Source organism: Lampetra fluviatilis, chromosome 2 (assembly GCF_964198595.1).
Source record: "Lampetra fluviatilis chromosome 2, kcLamFluv1.1, whole genome shotgun sequence".
Classification (NCBI taxonomy): domain Eukaryota; kingdom Metazoa; phylum Chordata; class Hyperoartia; order Petromyzontiformes; family Petromyzontidae; genus Lampetra; species Lampetra fluviatilis.
Genome location: NC_136276.1, coordinates 13202252 through 13224233, shown reverse-complemented (window position 1 = coordinate 13224233; position 21982 = coordinate 13202252). Strand labels below are relative to the sequence as shown.

The 21982-nt window shown below is 45.8% G+C and overlaps 1 protein-coding gene across 1 annotated transcript in view; it reads right to left on the bottom strand.

Annotated features, from left to right (window-relative positions):
- LOC144943033 (contactin-associated protein-like 2) overlaps nucleotides 1-21982 on the bottom strand; it is a 146601-nt gene that overhangs the window by 72585 nt on the left and 52034 nt on the right. Inside the window, exons 4-7 of the mRNA XM_078870202.1 lie at nucleotides 19622-19769; nucleotides 7216-7419; nucleotides 5035-5219; nucleotides 1618-1761 (exon numbers count right to left, since the gene is read on the bottom strand). Coding sequence (XP_078726328.1) covers nucleotides 1618-1761; nucleotides 5035-5219; nucleotides 7216-7419; nucleotides 19622-19769 — 681 coding nt within the window. The remainder of the gene's footprint in view (nucleotides 1-1617; nucleotides 1762-5034; nucleotides 5220-7215; nucleotides 7420-19621; nucleotides 19770-21982) is intronic.

Below are 21982 nucleotides of genomic sequence, written 5' to 3'. Positions count from 1 at the left end.
TAGATGGACTCGTCCATCTGAACTGCCAAAATCGCTGTCCGTGGTGCTGACGTTAAGAAAAAACCGTCACTTTTTTCAAATGTTCTTACTGTGTTTTTTTCACACCTGATGACGATTGCTTGTGTTGCAGTCGAAACGTCGTGAGAATTTTATTGTTTCATATTTTTATTATTTTATTGTTTCCCTTCTACGTGACTTTACCGAAAGAACCAATAATATTTATATCTTCACTTTTTCTCTCTCTGTCTCTCGTCTGCATCCCTCTCTCGAGCAGTCGTGTCGAGTTCCAGATGCGATTTGCGGATAGCCAATACTGTACAAAATATGACACATTGTTGGCAATCTCACTAATAGTTCCCCCTGCGCTTTCTCACCCGCCCATACTTATTGCCACCAGATTGCACTCTAGCAGAGTGCACTAAAACTTTTTAAGGACACTTTCCACGCACCCCGCAGCGTACATCAAAGTGCAATCAATCACCGAGCATCTGGAATATGCGCCTCAAACACTCGCAATGCGACTGGGCATTTCGCCGGATGTGAATAAACAAGTGGAACAAATCAAATCAGTCAGGTGCCATGGAAAGAAGTTTCGCTCCGAGAGTTCATGATGCCCTGCTGACAGCCACGCGAGGGAGAAGGTTTGAGTCGGACAGTTTGACGGCAATCTGATTTTGCCCATTCATTATGCATAATCAGTGAGGAGCTTTTAATCAAAAAAGGCACAATGTCAATTCATCATGCGTGTTGTTACGTGTATTAGAATTCAAGGCCACCTCTGCGTGTCCACGAACGGGTGTAAGCCGGAATCCGGTGCGCCGGTGATCGCACAGAGACAAATGCAACGAGCACTTTCGTTCCAAAGTTTATCGTCGGCCACGATCTATCCACTGTGAGATAAAGGCCTCCTTCACGGCCTTGCGGTGAACAATCGATCGAGCTCCTACACACAAATGGGCCACATTGCTCCATCTCCAGAGTGGACGTCGTCCCAGGCGTGTACTCCCCTCTGTGCATGCTCTCTAATGCCACGTCTTCCTTCTTGACCCCCCTCATCATCATTCTAAGTAGGCACCTCTCCATGCTTCTTTACGCACTTTTCAGCCTTTGTTTTCATATTTTTCGTCAGTGTCTATATTTCCGTTCCGTTGGGCATAGCAGGTAATATTTACTGATTGAAACATGTCCTCTTATGGCATATTGGTATGCAAATAGTTTCCTTTCCCAAACAAATTCGATTTTAAATCACCGATAGGTGTCACAGTAATTAATGTGAGGTATTTATGGATGTGTGTTTTACGTGGACATTTTTCACATTTGAACAGCAACGGGTAAATATTTGAATCCAATAAGAATTTGCACGCGTTGATGTTTAAGACTACACGAGGCCACACCTCTCACCGTCTCGGACAACTGAGAATTAGCAATTATAATGAGCAGGGGCATGTGCTTGAACATTAATGCTGAGAAAACGAGCAGAGCACAGTTCCATGGCTGAATGTAACATGCCAATATATTTGGTGAAACGGCATGCGTGGGTGGGTGGGTGGGTGCGTGCGTGCGTGACATGTGCGTGACATGTGCGTGACATGTGCGTTGGCGCAGTGAACTGTGTACCGTGATGTACACGGCTGGCTTCCTCCGCTTGGCCAGATCTATGAGGTTGACACCGTTGTAGCTGACGTTTTCCAGGCAACCCTGGAAGTTCCGCTTGAAGCTGCTTCTGCCCTTCCCGGGAGTGGACAGCCCTCCAAAGCTCAACTGCGGGGTGGGGGATGGAATGTAGAAAAATTAGCAATCACGTGACATTTCGATTTAAGCTTTCGTGACTGCAGGGATTCATCTTCTTGGTTCTTTCGGTAAAGTCACGTAGAATGGAAATAATAAAATAATAAAAAGAAAACATAATAAAATCATTCTCACGACGAGAGCAGGTCTGTCTACTCGACAGACCTGCTCTCCACCTGAGGACGGCTGCTTGCGGTGTGGCCGAAACGTCGTGAGAATTATTTTATTATGTTTTATTTTTATTATTTTATTTTTTCCATTCTACGTGACTTTACCGAAAGAACCAAGAAGATGAATCACGTGACGGTTAAATCCTCCTGTGGATGTCCCCATACAACCATATGGGTGTCACACTCCAGTAGGAAGTGCAGCAGCAGAGACCTGGGGCTCACTTCAAAATAGAATATTATCGCTTAAATGTTTTTTTTCGTAATTACAAAAAAAAACATAATAGTCCACCGAATCGCATGGGACACATAAAACATTGTTATAGACTACAAACTCGATTTTAAATTGCTTTGTACACCTAATTCCAGGGCGGTCAATAAAGGTTACAAGAAGGCACCAGAGTCGTGCGTCAAAAACGTAACCTCGTGTTTTTTTTATTCTGAAATAGACCTCCAGATCCCATGGGGCATGTTAAGCCAGAGACGGGTCAAACCAAGCAATAATTTCAGCACGCACTCAAACGCATACAGCCACATAGCTGCACACACACCTCGCCCCTCCGCGCCTCTGGATTATGCACACTGCCGCTGATGAGGATTGGCCTGTGCCAAGCCCGTTTGGACATTTATATAAAACCTTTGTGGTTTGCTGGGGCAGATGGCCAATATAAAGACTACACGTTGATAGACAGCACGTTGCTTCTTTTCTTTATTGTGAGCTGGCACCTTCCGAGATGGGCTTCATTAGAGCTAAGTGCTCACGATGGGATTGCTGTTTGGTCGTTGGATGTGGCATTTCTCAGGTTGCAATTAAATCATGGGTGCCCTTTAGTCCAACAAACCATGGCAGGGGAGCGACATGCAGGATAACACGTGTCACTCAGATGCGTGTTGACAATCTGTATGCATTTCTTTGTTGTTGCATTATTCCTCCCCTTCTCTCATTGTCTTTGAATGCCAATTTGTGCATCGGTGATGCCCAGGCAGATAACAGATTTGCAGTCACAGGTTCTGCATCCCGCCGCGTACAGCACAAGCGATTAGCATCGTTCAGCAAAAAGGAACGCTTCTCAATTAAGTGGCCCCCACTGCAGTCGACTGTCAACACGCGACTGGCGCTCACACACGCGCCAGCACGGCAGACGGCCGTGTGATCTTGGCTGCCTTACCTGCAAAGTTTGCCAAATGGCCAGGCATCCAAGTGGCAAATCAAACGTAGTTGGCATCAAAGGAGGTGAAGGCAAGCCGTTAATATGTCAAGAAAAAAAAATCTGCTGGCAAGCAGAGGGCCTTGTAGAGACTAACATTCTGTGTCCAGCTCTGCCAGCGATTTGGTTAATTTTATCTTTGACTGTTTTACTCCTCCACACAACATTTTCCATTTAGGAGTATAATCATAAAAAAATTTGAACACACAGTTTAACTTAAAATAACGCATACAAATGCATGAATCAATGAAACTAAGTGTATTTGTGTTTTAATGCATTCCTGAAAAAGCGTACCCATATACACTCACACACTGGCCAACATATTTTTCAAAAGACCAGAGTGTAAGTTTGCACCAATCCTATGCAGCAATGCATGATACAACTATCGCATAATAAGGATCAAACAATACAACTTGCAAAGGTCCCTTGTAATAAATACTAAAAAAAATTTCATAGAGATTTTGTACATTCTATTGATGTATTCCAAATGCATTACAGTACAAATTCTGTTTAATTGAAACTTCCTTTGAATACTTGCAATCAGGAATGTACATCAGAATGGCAGTCAGGAAATAATTACCATTTTCCAAACTCAGCTGATGGGATTTAGCCAATGGCCTGTAATCATCAAATCCGCAGAGAAGTGCATCCATAGAATTTTAAGCCGACATGCCTGGTGTGTGCTGCTGATAGCAACTGTAAGGGAGCACAGTTTCTTCTTGAACCATAGGCTCTGCTAGACCTGTGGCCTGCTCCCCACTGCCCTTAATCATATTTCGCCGCATATCAAATATCGTCTTGCGTGCAGCTGCTTCACTTATCGCCATTCCTGCATGCTCCCTCTATCTGTAAAGAAACACAAAGCTCCCTGTTGACTCAACAAGCTGTAGTGGCTGTATAAATGTTACAAAGTAGGGGGAGGATCTGATGTCTTGTAAATTAAAACTGTGCACGGACAAATTGAGGAATAAGGTGGCAGCCCATTCGAGATAAAAAAAAATCCTTTTAATATGACAGAATCTGGATTTTACTCTAGATGCGTAGAAAATAAATAATAGTTTGTAAAGGTAAATCATGTTTTGCACGTTAAAATGCCAGTTGTAATAATATAATTGTGGGAAAATACAAGGACAATCTGAATATCCATGTGTCCATCTATGGATAGTCTGGGCCCCGCCATAGGATTTTGTCACGTTTACAAAGTTCTCAAGACCACCAATAAGATATTAGCACTGACACATGCTCGGTCAAGCAAAGATATCATTTTAATTTCGATTTATGACTGCATTCTTAGTGATGATGTCTGGCGATTGAACAACCACAGCTTTCCACAATGTTCAAGGAAAAAAAAACTGAAGAAGGAATTTATGATAAAAATATATGTGAACAAAATAAAAAAGAGCAATTAAGATATGTAATTAAATACATAGGCAGGTAAGAAAACGTGGAAACAAATTTAAACATAATTTCACTCTTTGAAATCGCGAGGCATCAAAGGTTCTGACTATTGTAAATGGGAAACGTGGTACAATTTAAGTAATTTAAGTCGCAATAAAACATAATCGACACAAATTATAGCTCAAAAAATAGTAGGACCCACTCACAAAGAGTTTTTTGTTCATGTGTTAACTTATTTTAAAAGTCTGTTCAAAGAAATCTAAACAAATTGTCTCTCCACTGAGTACAATTATATGTCTATTTCAAGGTGGCCCGAATGTAGTCTCTAGCTGGTTGCTAAGATCAAGGTAGCCATAAAATTCGTAGCTAGTCACATTCAAGGTGGCCGCCTGTGTATCAAGTTTAAGGTTGACCCCTAACCGTCAAGTTCAAGTTGAGCCCTGCTTGGGCGCCAGGCTCCGAGTTGGGCCCACCTGGTAGTCGAGGTCCAGGTAGTCAAAGTCGCCGTTGGTGCGGAGGTGGCGCGTGTGCCCGTCGAGCGTGAGGTTGACGTGGCGGCCGTGGCGATGGAGGCTCACGCTGTGCCAGTGCTGGTCGTCGAGCAGCGTGCCCACCGTCACGCTCGTGTGCCCCGTGGGTGCGCGCTGCTGCCTGCTGCCTGGAGGTGGGCAATGTGCGCTGGGTCACCGAGCGGCGTCGTTTGCGTGCCACTGGCATCGTGTGGTCAAACTGAGAATCCGTTCTGGAAACCCTCGCAGGGCAGCGTCGGCGTCTTATAGAATAGAGGCTGATATCGCAAAGCTAATGTCCTTCTGAGATCCCTTCCAGTGACCTTGGTGTCCACACACGAGAGGGTGCACATTCACACGGCCCTCCTGTGAAAAAGTGTTCCTTCCATTGCTGTCAAAAGATAATTTTTTATTCTTGAATTTAACAAAACCCAGTGAAAACCCACAATAAAGTGTGATGTTTGACGTGCAGTCATTGGTGACCAGGCTAACAGCACGGACAGGCTACACTTGAGAACCAGGTTCCACCAGAGGTGGCTGATGCCAAGATTCAAACCAAGGATGTCAGTGCTCCTAGCTCAGTGCCTTAACCCTCAGCCACCCAGGCACAATGACACCCCAATAGACTTGTGAGTCTAATGGAAGGAAATTTTAATTGCCACACCATTACACAGAGGTGCCAGCTTGCAAATAGAGCTGCTCAAAAACAGCTATGTTTTTTTTTCAACTCTGAAGCAGCTCTCTTAAGCATTCATCACTGCTTTTCATGGTGTTCATGCAATGGGAAACGCAAATCAATTTCCTCCTCTGAAAAAGAAGAAAATTGGACAAATGTAAAGGTTCGCACAGTAGGTCCATACATTTCCAGAGAAATGCGGATAAACCTCGCAGTGGGTGCCTTGACACTGAAGCAGGCCCCGGAAAGGTTTGCGTTATCTTGGAGGATTGATACCACAGAATGTAGCTGTGATGAAGACGTACAGTAAGTATAAGGATTGGATTGCCTGCTGCTGCTGCTGCATTCGGTAAACTCCCAAGATAAGGAAGGCTAAAGACATCAACACAAAAGTGAGTATATGAGACAACAATCATCCCAATACCGTCACGCGGAGCAGAGCGTTAAAGCATGATGAAAAAAAGATGAGCGGACGATACTAACCGCAGCAATACGCCGGTGGAGAGGGGGGCACTGGGAGCATCTAGACTGGAGAAAACAACCGGGCCGAGCAAAAAGAATGTTGGGGGGAAAATGAAGCCGGACGTTTGTGATGGTTTAGAGACACACATTGAGGAAGGATACTATTTAATGGGAACGCACAGCAGAGGAAAGTAACAAGCGGTTGAAGGAAGAGCAGAACAGCGCTGGGTAGAAACAGTGAAGGAGGACACGGGGCAGAGAGGTTTAGACATTGAGCAGCGCAGGAGGATTAGCGCAAAACAGCCAGAAATGGATGGGACTTCCATTGCGCCCCCATCGTTAGGGTAGCTGCGGTAGGGATAGGAAGACGTCCGTTATCGTAATAAATAGTCGTAAAATGTCATCCTTAAACTGTAATAGTGTTGTAGTGTTATGATCGGTGTAAGCTTGTCCGTGTAGGTGTGTTATCGCAGTGGAGCTCAAGCATTTGTTGAAGTGGGAGAGTAATGAAAGCAGTCGTCCACAGGCTGGATTATTTTTCCGCCTGAGGACGACTGCTTGTGTTGCGATCGAAACGTCGTGATATATTATTATTATTATTTTTGTATACCTACGTGACTTTACCGAAAGAACCGAAGAGTAAATATTAAGAGTGCAGCTTTTGTGAAAAATCTACAGCATTGGATAGGACAGCTCATGCACATTTGAGTGATTCATTCACCCACGTGCTGTAGAAATTTCCTGCAAACGTCTCGTTATTTTTTTATTACATTTTTTATATTCTTTTATTTTTCTACCCACGTGACTTTACCGAAAGAACCAAAGATTATGGCTTCCCGCAGTCACGAAAGCTTCAAATCGAGATTAACGCAAGCAGCTTTCGCGGTGTTAACGTGAACGACTTACGGCGGAAATTACGTTTCGTCTTACATCGCGTTGCGATGACCGCAACGGGTAACAACGACACGCGCGCCACGTCTGGCCATGGGGGGACCCTCGCCGCGTACCGAGGTTGAGGTGCAACTGCAGTCGGGCGCGATGAACCGCCAGCGTGAGGAAGTCTCCCTGCTGGCCCTCCCCGTGCAGCAGCACCCCGTCCGCCGCCGCCGTCTTGAAGCGCAGCGCCACGGCGTCCTTCAGCGTGCGCATGCTCTTGTGCGCAAAGCGGTACGCCAGGGCGCTGCGCCCATCCAGGTGCGCTACGTCTGAAGCTGCCGGTAGGAGAAGGAGGGGGGGGGGTGGTTGGTAGAGGGGGGGCACGGTGTTACGAGGCAAGAGTCGAAAGGATTTCCTAACCCTCCCCCCACAACCTTCACCGCCCCCCCAGGTTATGTGCCGCGGAATGTTGAGCACCTTCACCGTGATTCTAGATTTGAAGCTTTCGTGACTGCAAGGATTCATTTTCTTGGGTTTTTTGTCGGGAAAGTTACGTAGGTAAAAAATTTAAATTAATAAAAGTAAAATAAAAAATAAAATAAAAATCACGACGTTTCGGAGAAGCTTGCGTTGCCTCCGAAACGTCGTGATTTTTATTTTATTTTTTATTTAACCTTTATTTATTTTAATGTTTTACCTACGTGACTTTACCGAAAAAAAAAACAAAGAACACCTTCACCGTATTGATTTCAACCGCTGGTGGAAACGTGCCAACGTCTTCAGTCAGCAGCTGCAGGGCGACTTGCCGAGGCGAAGTCTACGTTCGACGCTCGTTTTGTTAAGATGTGGCGCTGCTACTCGTCGTCGCTACTCGGCCCACATCTGTTGGGGAGGCCCTGGGCCAGTGGTGGGGGCCGGTCTCCCTAAAAAGATGATTACTGTTGTTGACTACTCACAGATTGCAATCACGCACAGCGTTCGCTCGCTCTCGAAGAGAGCGGATGACACCGAGGCAACAAGAAACCCACAGACAGGTAGGAAGGCAGCCACGCAGTGAGCCGGTGCCAACAATTGCCCCAGCTCCACGGCCCTCCACATACGAAGGTGTGATCAGCCATTTGAGTGTTTACACGCAGGAGGAAACTGGAGCACTCACAATTAACCAACGCATGCGACGGGCACACAGTCTATCCCATACAGATGTAAAGCATGGAGTCCGACATTTTTGCTGAACCGCATTCTCCTGGCAAGCCAGAGCATCACACCTCAACGCCCACAGCAAAGGAGTATCACAATAATTGTGCGATCCACCAATCCTTGCCTCTTCGGTGCTGGATGACAGGCAAGCAAAATCACTGCTGACTACTCGTTTTATTGGCCTTGTAGGGATGATAGAATGAATTTACCCCCAACCAAGCTGGCAGCCCCTCTGTCGAGTCAGTTGCTATGTCAGTGGCGCCGCCGCCTGAGTGATAGAGCCAGTCTTCTTGGTTCTTTCGGTAAAGTCACGTAGAAGGGAAGTAATAAAATAATAAAAATAAAACATAATAAAATAATTAGTTGTAAATAAATAATAAAAATAAAACATAATAAAATTAATCTTATTATGTTTTATATTTATTATTTTATTACTTCCCTTCTACGTGACTTTACCAAAAGAACCAAGAAGATGAATCCCTGCAGCCACGAAAGCTTTAAATCGAGATAGAGCCAGTGATGCTGGCTCACGCATGCCACCCTCCTGCCCCAGTGGGATGAGAGGTAGCCACAAGATGGCAATGCAGCAAGAGCATTCCTGTCTCTGTGTGGACTCTGACTAACCCCTCGTACGCCTGGCATTTCTTTGCGTACTGCAATTAACGCACCGACATTCATGAATGTTTAGACGCTACACATCCAATGGTAAATCTCCAGACAACACTTGATCTTGACCTTGAACGAATATAAGTTCATTTCATTATTGTGGAGATGTTCGAGTCGAGAGTGAGCCTTACTTCGACTTCACTTGATTGAGGTCTTGACACAATGGTCATCCCAATATCATTTCCATGTCAGCTTTCCCCCATCAGCATTTCCATCAACATTTCATGACTGTCCACTGCACATGCATTGGCAGCGTGCGGCAGGATCACTATGGCATGCTTCCTGTGTGGGCATCCCTTCATCATTGTTATAGAAGTAATGTTTCATTGACATTGGGTAGGAAGAATAGAAAAAACATATGCCAACTTCGACGTAAAAAATTACAAAACGGTATTGCAAAGGTCAGAAGGTAATGACCATTTGACTCAAAGCCATTAATGACTACTTGAAAACTAATGTTGAAGAAGGAAAGGTCCCATTCAGTAATGAGACCTATTAATTACTTTCAGCAAATGTCTTACGTTTCCTTTGTACGGTAAGTCCTCGCTTAACGCGTGGTGTTTCACACAACGCGTTTTTGCTACAACGCGGTTCTTCCATTCGGGAGCACTTTTCGCACACGCGGAAGAAACACCACTATAACGTGGTCTCTGAGCGGTTGACGACGAACTACTTTATTTAGCTGCCTGGCTGAGCAGAGTGATAGAGTTATTAGTGCCACTATCTTACTCTGTGTGTGGTGAGCGTTAGTGCAGCGGTTAGCACTTCACGCGCTTCAAACCCGGCAACCCGAGTTCGATTCCTGCTCACGGCCAAAACCAGTGACGATTATCTGAACTGGTCCTGGGCCTCCTCTAGGTCGACTCAGCCTAAAATATAGTACCTGGTGCGGTGTGTAATCATCTGGGGAGACAAAGGCGGCCGGGCGTGGTGTGCCGTGCCGGCCTTCATAGGTGCTCACTAACAGCACTTAACCCAGCGGTCTGTTGAGGCTATACGGGGATCTTTGTCTATGTTTACATCGTATCTCCCCAAACTTCATCGTTACATTTACGCGGACATTTTTGTTTCCGCTAAATCCATTTTTTTTGTTTAACGCCACACTTTTCAGGAACGCATCTACTGCGTTAAATGAGGACTGTATAGAGAAGCACGGACGAAGCACAGTGCAACATACAGCCTCCCCCCAAACCCACCTACACCACCCCGCAAGGACTAGCGTGGTGAAAGACATATCCATGATCGACACGGCATCGTGAAAACTGTCTGCTCCATTCTAGATTTGAAGCTTTCGTGACTGCAAGGATTCATACTCTTACTTCTTTCGGTAAAGTCACGTAGGTAAAAAATTAAATTAAAATTAATAAAAATAAAATAATAAAATAAAATAATAAAAACATTAGATTTTATTATTTAATAATAATAATATTTGATAATAATAAAATAAAATAATAATATTAGATTTTATTATTTAATAATAATAATATTTGATTTTTATTAATTTTAATTTCATTTTTTACCTACGTGACTTTACCGAAAGAACTAAGAGCATGTCTTCTCCATTCCCATACCTCGAATTTCATCCCTTGAATTCAAACACAGTGTGTCTGGCGGACATTACTCGCTTCACCTGCAGTAACTGTTTTTGTACCCTTACCACTTTTACCACAATCTTTGTCTTAACCGCTGCACCCCCCCACTCCACACCTTCACCCAGCCGTAGAATCCGAACACAGCCGCTGCCAGCAACGACACCGGGCACCAAGTTACCGTCCATCGTTCACTGATTTACCAACTCATCACCAGCACAGCCGTTCACAGTGAACAATGTGTCGCTGGTAATTATCTGGTGTCGCTTTCGGGTGTGCATTAACGCGCAGGGACGGCGCGCTGCTTGACAGCAGCGAGAGACATCAGTGGCCTATGGTGCAAACTTTCGCGACATCTCCCACACAACTCCCATCCGTCCTCCTCGAAGCTATCCAGTCCCACAGGAAGTCACGGGTTAAGACATTTCACAGTTTGCTTATTAAGTGAAATGTAGCAGTGGGGAGGGGGGGGCTATAGAATAGCAGTTCCTGTACCTTGATTAAATGAAAGCAGGCAACAATTTTTTGTTGTGGCAGAAATCATTGCTATTCAGAGCTAACGGCCCTTTGTCCTCACGGGACAGGCGTGAGGGCCACATTCACACCGCCGTGCGCCCTTCACGCTCCTCGTCTGACGCACCGATGACGCCTGCCTCCTTTAAACTGTGGAGGTCAAGCCCTGCGCGTCTCCCCCCCCCCCCGCCCCCCCCCCCTGAAAACTGTCAAAATTGAAATTAGCGAGCTGGAATACGATTCATTTTCTGCTGCCTTCGGGGGTGGCGGGGTGTTTCGTCGAGAAATTCAACAGTTGGTCACAACTGTGGAAGAGATTTCACGTCGCTGCCAGAGGAGTGTGGATTGTCCACCGACTTGCCTCGGGGCCACCAACCGCGATGAATCGGCACACAGCCATTCGCAGTCCTCGTGATTCAATAGATTCAGGATTGCGATTTGATTCAAGATGAGTGGGGTTTTTCTTCTTCAGTTGTGATTAATGTAAAGGCCTCCAGCGGCTCGAGGGGTCAGGTGAATCCATTGCATGCAACGCGTGGGAATCAGAACAAGCCACCGTTTGTCACGCACATGATTTGACGCATTATTGTGAGCTTGAGGATCAATGTTAATCGCTCGATCTGTGTATCCTTACACCCAAGAGCAATGAACAGTTGCTTGATGCCCCTTTTGAGCAAGGAGACACCGACTTGTTTTGGCTTTAGGCAACAGACGTTTAAAACCTGTTTCTCTCCAGCAGTAGCAACTGCCATTGGTAACCCATAGCACACAGCCTTGCCCTGCGAATGCCCCACACAGGAGACCTCACGAGTGGTGCTCACCGCTCGGGGGAGAGACTGAGGCCTCGCTAAAAAATGATCTCTGCCACTCACGTGAATTCTCCAAGCATCATTACCGTATTTGTGTTCGGTACCATCTGCCTTAACTTTCATTTATGGCGCTCCAGCACGAATGCCACGTCGATGTAGAGCACTTTCAACAAGTCAGGGAAGAAAATAACTTGGAGGTAGCCTCGAACGGCGCGGCAGGAGTGCACGCTGTGTGACCGTTTTAGTTCTTGCTGAAACAGAATAAACTTGTGAAGAGCGGATGTCGGGAAGAAACGGCGACAGCCTGTGCAGAACTGCAAAGCGTCGCGTGCCGAGTGCGCGATGGCGGTGGCGATGGGACGATAACGACGCTCGCGAGAGCGCGCACGGTGCCATGCGGTGAGGAATGGACAAAATTAGTGATAACTTCCAGCCGCGAGGGACCCATCCGTCACGCCGCACCACCACAAGAAGCGGTGGGGTAGCAAGTAAACAGAGGAAAGAAGGGAGGAACATGAAGGGAAGGAATGAGAAATGTGGGAGGGGCTCGCGGGGAGGAAGGCAAGAAGCCATGTTCAGTCTGCGTTGGAGGTAGGGGCAGAGAAGGGAAGTGAAATGCACACACCCCTGGATTTGAATCATTCTCATGGAGATGGTGAGACGGATGCTGAATTACATTTGATGGGTTTAAAAATAACAATTACGTCTTCCTGCCAGGCCACAGCTAGGGAATTGGTTAATGTGAACACTGATGTACTTGAATGCATAAAACAGTTACGTGCGATTTGCTAAATTTACAATGGTCCGTGGAGGAGGTGCAGAGCGGAAACACAGAAACCGTATTCCTCTTTATGGGTACTTTTGGCCATTAACTAAAGCCACGAATTGTATGCCCAAAAAGGAGTTAAGATACTGGACATACGCAGTTTTTTTTAAGCATTTACTGCAAACGAAGAAGAAGAAGCCGTTCTCAGAGCGAGAAAGCTCAGCCCTAATGCTGAGCAACTGCTGTAGCACACTGTGACTCATATACAAAGTAACGTGTCCATCCACTTACAGGTTTTACATTGCGAGACTAAGAGGTACAATGAACGGGATTTGTTGAAATTTTTATTTTCTTATTGTAATTCCCCCAAGTCGACTGGATCAATAAATCGATATCTTTGTTCTACAGCCTTCCCCCATTCATTCGGGTTCAACGAATCCACTCTTTTGATAATTTGCCATTATTTTTGGAACCAAGAAGCCGCATGCGGAGGACATGCACACGACTGCACAGGAAGGAATGTACAAAACTAAACGATGAATGCGACCGAGTTAGTATCGTGCAGCCTCCGCACACTTTAGCGATCACTCCCTGGCGCCTCGACGCCTTATAATTCACGCACAGCGAGCAGGTTTTCATCGACAGGAGAACAGAAGGAGCAGATGCCACTGCCCATCGGGGAGTTTCTGAGAAGCAGCCTCTAATCTGCTCACTTTGTTGCATCTTCACTTGGCTTAAAAAGAAGAGCACCCACCGTGGGCATGTGTTGATATCACTTCGCCCTTTGATTACTGACCAAACTCTCTTCCCATGCCTCTCACCCCCCACCCTCCCCATACCAGGTGTGTGTCAGCGAGTGCTGTCAAAGCGACGCCGTTAATAAAAAAAAACATGTTACGAATAAACTATTCCATAATTCACACGTGGCTTAATTGTTGACTTTACACATGTGCGGATAAGGTAAATAAATAACGATTGCTGCTAAATCACACTGCATCTGAATTGCGTTTGAATAAAATTCTTCCTAAGTGCTCTTTGCATGGGAATTTTGACTTTGGAGCCTTACCATTCATCAGCGTAGAGGGCACTTTACAAAAAAAAATTCTCACCCGAGGCTGCTGATGCCTTGAATTTATGGCCACCAGGTTTGGAATTTTGCGGTTACAGCAAAGAGGGTAACCTATAACTCTCCGTGTACAGCCCACGTCTCCCGATGCGCTAAATTGTCCCGCCAGAAACATTGGCGCTGGCCAAAGGTGCGGCATGGCAGCGTTTTATAGATGAACTTTTGGCTTCCATCAATGTGGCAGTACCCTCGCCTCAAGCGGAAAGGTCACACGCAGGCGATGAGTTATAGGATGAGCAGTGCATGGCCCCGTGTCACCTCGAGCCATACATATTATTCCATCTGCCACCTCTGCAAACGCCAAAGGGCAGGCGGGGTAAATGACAAGCCATGCACCTCTCTCTGATGACCTTTCATTATAAAACAAATTAATGACACCCCTTACAGCACGATAACCAGAGGTGATCTCAGTTATCCTTCACTCTCGCATGTGCGCGCATAGGGCGCTGTGTTCTGAATACCCTCCAAAGCATTGGCACTAGAGTTATGAACAGTTATTTATGCCAGCCATCAAATGAGTCACAAGCCTATATATAGGGCATCAGTCTCCTAATGATGTCCACATTTTTCTAGCCAAAACCGAAGCATCATTCTTTAGCAAGGGTGGCTCTATAGTGTTTGTCACCATTCCAGAGGAGCCGCATAAATCTGCTCTGTTTCCTGCAAGAGCGAGTGCTTTCATTAAATGCCATCATCACCTCAATATAATATCACACACGCACACACATACACACGGAGGGTACGTATGCACACGCACACACACACACATACAAAGAATGCACACACGCAGGCATCCACACATGCACGCAATCACGCACGCCGACACATGCGCAAGACGGCATGCACTCGCATGCACACACACACATACACGCAAATATGCATAAACATATGCTGTTGCTCCTTTTGAAATGAATGTGTTTTCAGGTATAGAGATGATATATGTCACATTCTCAAATTAGTCCTAGTTAATATGAAAAGCTTAATTTTGCATAAATGCAGTGAGCTAAATTCATTTCCCATCATACAACATTAACCTACTAATGATCCTTGATATTTTCTGAGCTCCCGCACACACAAATCAAATCTACGATATTGCGGTAAGAAATACACGGGCAGCTGGGTGGTTTTTCTGGAATAAATAAAACTATTGTCAGCAGCTCGGAGGCTCTCCTGAGTGGCTGATTCAGAGCTATGAAAATAGGTTCATACTTTATGAGGCTTCTGGGTTAACTGCTTTCGGTGAAAACGGAATTTTCTGTTTGACCTACAGGGTCAGCAGCCCTCATCTCTGTAAATCACTCACCCCAGTGCCTGAGACCCCATGCACATGCACATTTACACTCACGGCAAAAACCAGCATTAATCTTTGAACAAAAACTGTTCACGAAGTGAATTAGGTTACCCCTAAAAAAAAATATATATATATATAAGAAAAAGCTTGGTTGTATTAAAAGAGCTGTCTGGCTCTTAAAGGCCCCATTGAAATCGTTCTCTGTTTTTTTTTTAATAAAAAAACACAGGCAGGGCTATTTACACAGCCTGCTCTCGTCTGCCCCCCTGCACGGCAAGATTCATTACACTGATTGAGTGCAATCCACGCAGGCACAACAATTCCGGGCCGCGGCACAAACATACATCATGCAATAAACAAAAAGCACCTTCGCTAAGTGCGAAGAGCTCAACCTTTACCCACGAGGGTTGTGTTGCGTTTAAAACCGATATAGACTTCCGTGAGACATTCGATCAAACAGGAGATCGGTGCGGTGGAAAAAAGATCGATCGTCCCGTTCCGGACCACACAATCCGTTCGGAACACCAAACCGAGGGCAACGTAGGAGGCAGCGTGGCAAGTGGGTTGCTCATCTATCTGTACGGACTGTGATTTAGGCTCTCAATCGCGAGTCATTTTGGGTTTCATTCGGTTTGCTTCCAGGTGCAACAAACTCACAGAGCTGCCCAATTATTCTACGAAGGACCCGCCTTGTAACAAAAGAAATCGACACACTCAGCGAAAATGTTGCGGATAATAAAGTATGATTACATTATAAATTTTATTGGACTTAAATCACACTAAAAATAGGCACCTAGACAAATCTAATAGAATCGTAAGGGCTCTGTAATAGATTAACAGACGTAATGGAGTGCATCATCCTCAATTAATCGGGTGTCATTTTTATCACGCACGAAGTCGCAAGCTTTCCACATGCGTAGCCACGGCATACAATGAACAAAGTCAAGAATACAAATACCCCAAAAAAGTATTAACCAAAAAACATGTACCTTCTCGACACCATTTCACGCAAAGTATAAACTATTCAACTATTTTTTATTTTACAAGGTAAATGCCACTGAGCTACGTAGCTCCTTGCGAGAAGTGACCTGGCCACAAATCATAGCCCAACAAAGTGGAGAGAGACATGCAAACTCCGAATATACAGCAGGCATCAGGGCCGCGATCAAACCAATGACCTCCTGCATACCAGGCGAGGAACATAACGTCTCGCCACCGTGGCGCCCCAAACAACACACGCACACACAAACACGAGGATCCAGGTGAGCTATTGATTGCCTAGAAGGAAAGCTGTAATAACCGCGCAGCAGATACCTCCTCGACTCCGGTTGTGATTCTCAAACTGACGCTGCTCAGGTGTTCTCGCAGGACGCACACTCGATCGCATCGATGCACGTGCAGCGCCGGGGCAGGCACGATAAGGCGACCGGGTATCTCGCGCGGTTATTAATGTGACGGTGAGGACACCACTCTTCTACGGCTGTCACGCCTTTGGCGAGCTTCTCGCGACAACAGCATCACTTATCAAGGTGTGGACGTCTCGACAGAGAATGAGACATGGGCATCTGCGGAAAGTAACATTCTTAACAATGCGCTGGTGGATAAAAGCATTGCGACTTGATTTATGTGCCGCCTGCTTCAAAACATAATCCACACCGAGCTTACCATGCCACCAGTCGGGTAACGTGTGTGTGCGCGCGTGCACGCGTGCCACTGGGTTGAACCGCATGTATGTATATCTATCCATTGCTCCACACATAAAGTAGAACTTGAGCTGCAAATGCAATAAGCTAAGTCGAACTTAATTTTACCGCAACAGCCAACAAATGTGAAACATATTGCACTCTCAAGATGTATTAATTTTCGTATAAACTACACGGCCTTGAGATTTGTCTTTACCATCATAGCAGCAACGTCTGTTACAAGCGCATGGAGAAGAAATGAGCAGATAATACACACACACACACGTGAACTGCACTCGCATTCTATACGAATGTATGAATATAATCATCACCTATTCTAGCAATTACAGTAATCTAATGGATGATAGTCTCAGTCAAATCCATCACGAGCCATGATAATACCTGCAGCGTTAATTAGCACCTCCGAAGTCAAGACAGCGTGCGCACAAAAGTCACAGTCCCCGTGTGCCCGTGAATGATGCTTTGTGGCGTAGCGAGTCTCGTCTTACATCGTCATCGCACTACCTCGCTGGATGACCTGCCAGTGTTGGGACCAGAGCTGTCACACGAATCGGCCACGTGGGCAGCCAGGAAATAAATGGAGCGAGTAACACAATTTTCCGTCCTCCTGAGCGCAGCCAGATTTCCATTTCTAGAGGAGGATTCCTGCAGGACCACTTTCCATTCGGTGCACAAGATGTAACATTACTTGAGGCACTCAGCGATTGTACGTCTCAATCGGTGTAATAACCTGCACATCACATCTCAAAAAGTATATATATACGTGATTTCTACAGCACTGAGTGACACTTAAAACTAAGATCAGCCATGTATGAAAAAATGAGAATAGGTTTTACCCTTTCTGGCAATACAACAGGTGTTAAGATGTTCAAATACCAAATGGAAACATTTTGCAAGAGAAACCTTTTGCCAGAAAGGGCAAAACATATTATTTTCTTTTTCATACTTTGATACTGACAAAAAAGGTCCCATTTTTTAAGATCATCCAAGCTGCAATATTAGAAAAACACACACAGTGTTTCAACTCTAAGCCTTTCATTTCTAGGGAAGGCAACGCAATGTCGCACAAACCATTTACACAAGAGCGGCACTCAATGGTGAGCTTCTAAGAGGCCGTGCACGGCAGCGTAGCAAAAGAACAACATATTCGCGCTCACACGGATTGCAGCGCTCCAACATGCCACGCGTTGGGATCTGTCGAGTGTTGTCCCTGCAATGCATGGGAATCTGTGCAAATCTAAGCAATTCAAGTGGTTACAAAAAACCTAGAATGGAATGATCACTTCTCAGCCGAAATATTTTTTTCAAACATTGGAGAGCAGCAGCGGTATATATAACGCAGGGACAAAAAAACGCACGTGCATATGCACACGCAAATAAAAAGATGCACCGTTCAACTGTATGATCTTTTGGGGAAAATCCCATTAGCATGCCGCTGTGCAGTTGGTAAGATCACTGCAAGGGGGTATAGGCGGCCGGCACTATGCACATTTGTCCCTCAAGTGGTGATGTTCACTCATTTAAGGCTGAGTCAACCTTGGGGGATCCCCAGAACCAGTTCATATATCATTTTGTTATCCGTGGCTGGACATCAAACTCAGGTCACGAGGATTCCAGCACAAGTGCGCCAACCACTGTGCCACCATTCCCCACAATCACAGTCGCGTAGATGCACATAGCGCGGGTTATTTAATTTAGTGTGTCTCTCTCTCGTTCTCCTAATTTTCAAGCTTGCGCACCTTACCACGCGTCGTCATACTCATTGACATGCTAATTTTCTCTAACCCCTCCCTCTCTCCGCCCCCTCTCTCTATTTAAGGCCTCGTCACAGAGACGTTCTCTCTCTGTGTGCCTATGTGTGTTCTCTCTCTATGTATCTCTGTGATATCTGTCTGCTTATATGTCTGTCTATAGTTTTCTGGTTAGATTTTTTTTTGCTATTTCATTTATACCTGATGACGATTGCTTGTGTTGCAATCAAAACGTCGTATGCTATTATTTAATTTATTATTTTATCTTTATGCGTGACTTTACCGAAAAAGAGTAATTAATAGCGCAGCATCTTCAACGCAGGATTCACGCATTTTTGGAATTTCCAGAATGACTGCAAGGTCCCACGTGAAAATTCCAAACCCAGGGGATGTTCATTTGTAACATTTGGCAGATGTCCCAAGATGAGACATACCTTTGCATGCCTCCTTTTGTACTTTGTGTGCTGCCCAAAACAGTGCCATTGTGGTGATTTGCTGCAAGAGAATTAATTCGCCCGTCTCCTTGCTCTGGGCTTATTTGCAACCTCATAAAACACTTCGAGCTATTATGTCATGGTTAGGTCCTGCTGGGATTCACTTTTAATCAACAGCAATTATAAAAATAAACACCTTGGTTGATGTTGGAGCAGCGGCAATAAGTGTTTTTTTATGTACGGGTAAATACCGTATACTTACACAAACCAGGAGCGGGAGATTATAATGAATGAATGCGGTACAACAACGAGAACAACATTCAAGCCTTGCTCCAATTTGGTAGAATAAAATGGTCTGTGTATTCTGTGGCTGTTTGACGTCGTTACTGCAAAATTAATATCCACGAGTGCCTGTGACCACACACTTTAGCCGTGTCGGATTGCAAAGGATCGCTATTGCATTAATAAGTAATTATAGCAATGCTTATAGCACACAGGGCTTATTGCTACCATCACCACCGGTGCCACAGCTGTCACGACGAACTTTAACGACCTTATTAATTATAACGGCGGAGGACTGCGGGACCAATGATAGATTATCGTAGTGAACACAATGGGGACAGCCACTCGCAGTATGTGGGTGCATACGTATTGACAGCACCCATTTATTAATTGCGGTGAAAGGCACTCACTGTATGGGCAGCCGTAGACTGCCACGCGTAGCCCGATGCGCGCCGGGGTCCCCGGATCGAGCGGCGCAAATCGCAGGAACCGGGTGACCAGCGGCCGCGGCAACTCGTGCCGGACCCGGCCGTCCGAGTTCTCATTGCCCCCGAATGCCTGCAGACACAGAGCGTGGCGCAGCAAGGTAAACACAGCACGGTGCCATAGCACGACGCAGAATGGCACGGCAAGATACAGGCGTGGCACAGAATGGCTGTCACTCCACGCACAGGGTGGGTATGACGCGAAATGGACCCGCGCGCGCCGGGGCAAAAATTGGTTTCAAATGCTGGCGGTGTGTTTTCCTTGTTAGAGATAATCACTTGTGAGTACACGACTTGAGTGGAGTTCATCATCATTATTATGATTTCGACTGTTATTGTTGATCATACACGCGTTGCTGAAATTACTGTTTCACACTGGATGTAGAAATATCCCACGGGAATCTATTTTTATTTTCGTGACCTCCCGTATGACATTTCCCATTGTAGAGATGATGGCAAAATCAATTATTTTTGCTCAAACTGAAATTCTAGCCTCTGAACATTAAAAAAAACACATACGGGGTGATCCATGTCGAGATACCTCACTGAAATCTAATGACACTCATAGTCTCTTATCAACTATCGAACGCTTATGGTGAATTTGATATCGTACAGAGAAGAGTGTTACGCTTTTTAACATACGAATTGACATTGTCGGGAGACATGCATAGGCTTTGAAATAAATTGCTGTTTTTTTTTCCAATCATTTATCACTATCATTTTAGTTGCATAGCTATTTCTGGATTGCCTGTATAATTACAGAATTTCCCTTTCATTTACGTATTTGCAAATGTACTGGATTAATTCTTTCACTGTTTACAGGACAGCGTACATCTGTAGATCTGTGACCCAAGTTGTGCAATACCGTGGGGGAATCGGATCCAATCAGGGTGGGTTACCGATCGGGCCATCACACACACGCTCTCGTGTAAGAGTTGTGGGGAGTCTCACGCTGTCAGACTTACTCCCCATCGCTGTAAACCGGCGCCTGCAGCGCATCGTGGGCATGGACACGGAGGTCACGTTGTCCTGTGGCTCCCCATCAACCCTCACCGGACAGCCACGTGACAGCTTCTCGTATTTTGAAACATTTACATAAACAGAGCAGTCATCAAACACTTTCCGTCTTAAACTTAATTTGGAGCTTTCGTGACTGCAGGAATTATTCTTTGGTTCTTTCGGTAAAGTCACGTGTAAAGATAAAATAATAAATTAAATTAAATACTAGCATACGACGTTTCGATTCCGTCTTGCCAAAAAGTCACATGGGCACAATGAGGTAGGCAGCGATTGACTTTGCTACAAGACAATTCTCAGTGGCAAGGCCCACGCCTTCCCTTCAATCGCACACTCTACCCTCTCAATCTGACAATTCCGAGCCCGTATTCTCCACCACTCCGTCAATCCAGCAGCGCTCACACGGACTTCACCACTCACTAGAAAGAGACCTCCCTTGAAAGGTAAATTTGAAAGAGCGAGTCGCCGTACAATTGACAAGAAGAGTTTTGTAGGAATCTACTGCGAAGTGTATTTATGTTAAAGCTGCATGCAGGCATCCGTGAACATCAGATGCCTGTCAGAACATTACAGGGAGGGGGGTACTTTAAAACACATTCCTGCGGAGGGAGCTGGTAGGAACGTTGGGTTGCTCGGTCAATGGCCAGGGTCAACGGCGGCGTGGTGTGTTCCGCAAATATGGCCGACTGTGAGGGCGGGCACAAGCCGGCGTGAGTAGGTTAAACGTTGAGTTTTATAAGGGCACCACGGGGTGACCAGCCCCTCCCCACCAAGCCCCACCCTCCCCACCCAGCCCCTCTCCACCCTCCCCACCCAGCCCCTCCGCACCCTCCCCTCTCCACCCAGCCCCACCCCTCCCACCCCCCACCCAGCCCCACCCTCCCCACCCAGCCCCTCCCCACCCTCCCCACCCAGCCCCTCCCCACCCTCCCCTCTCCACCCAGCCCCACCCCTCCCATTTTTGGATGCATGATGGACGGACGGACACAATGATCCCCTGTGGGCTGGTGTAACCAGGAGGTTCCTACCATTACTATTGCACTTCATGCATCTGAAGTGCATTTACCACAAAACAACTGGTTGTGTCACTGGATTATCACAGCCGCAGCATTAAATAATCTGATCTCAGTGCTACAGAAATTGACACTGGAAGGGTTAAATATTCCTCCGGATTTATTGCACTTAGGGAAATGCCCAGAGGCAGCAGAGAGCAATCAGATGAAGCCAGAATGACAAAACGGACGCGACCACACGATATATTCTACCTTC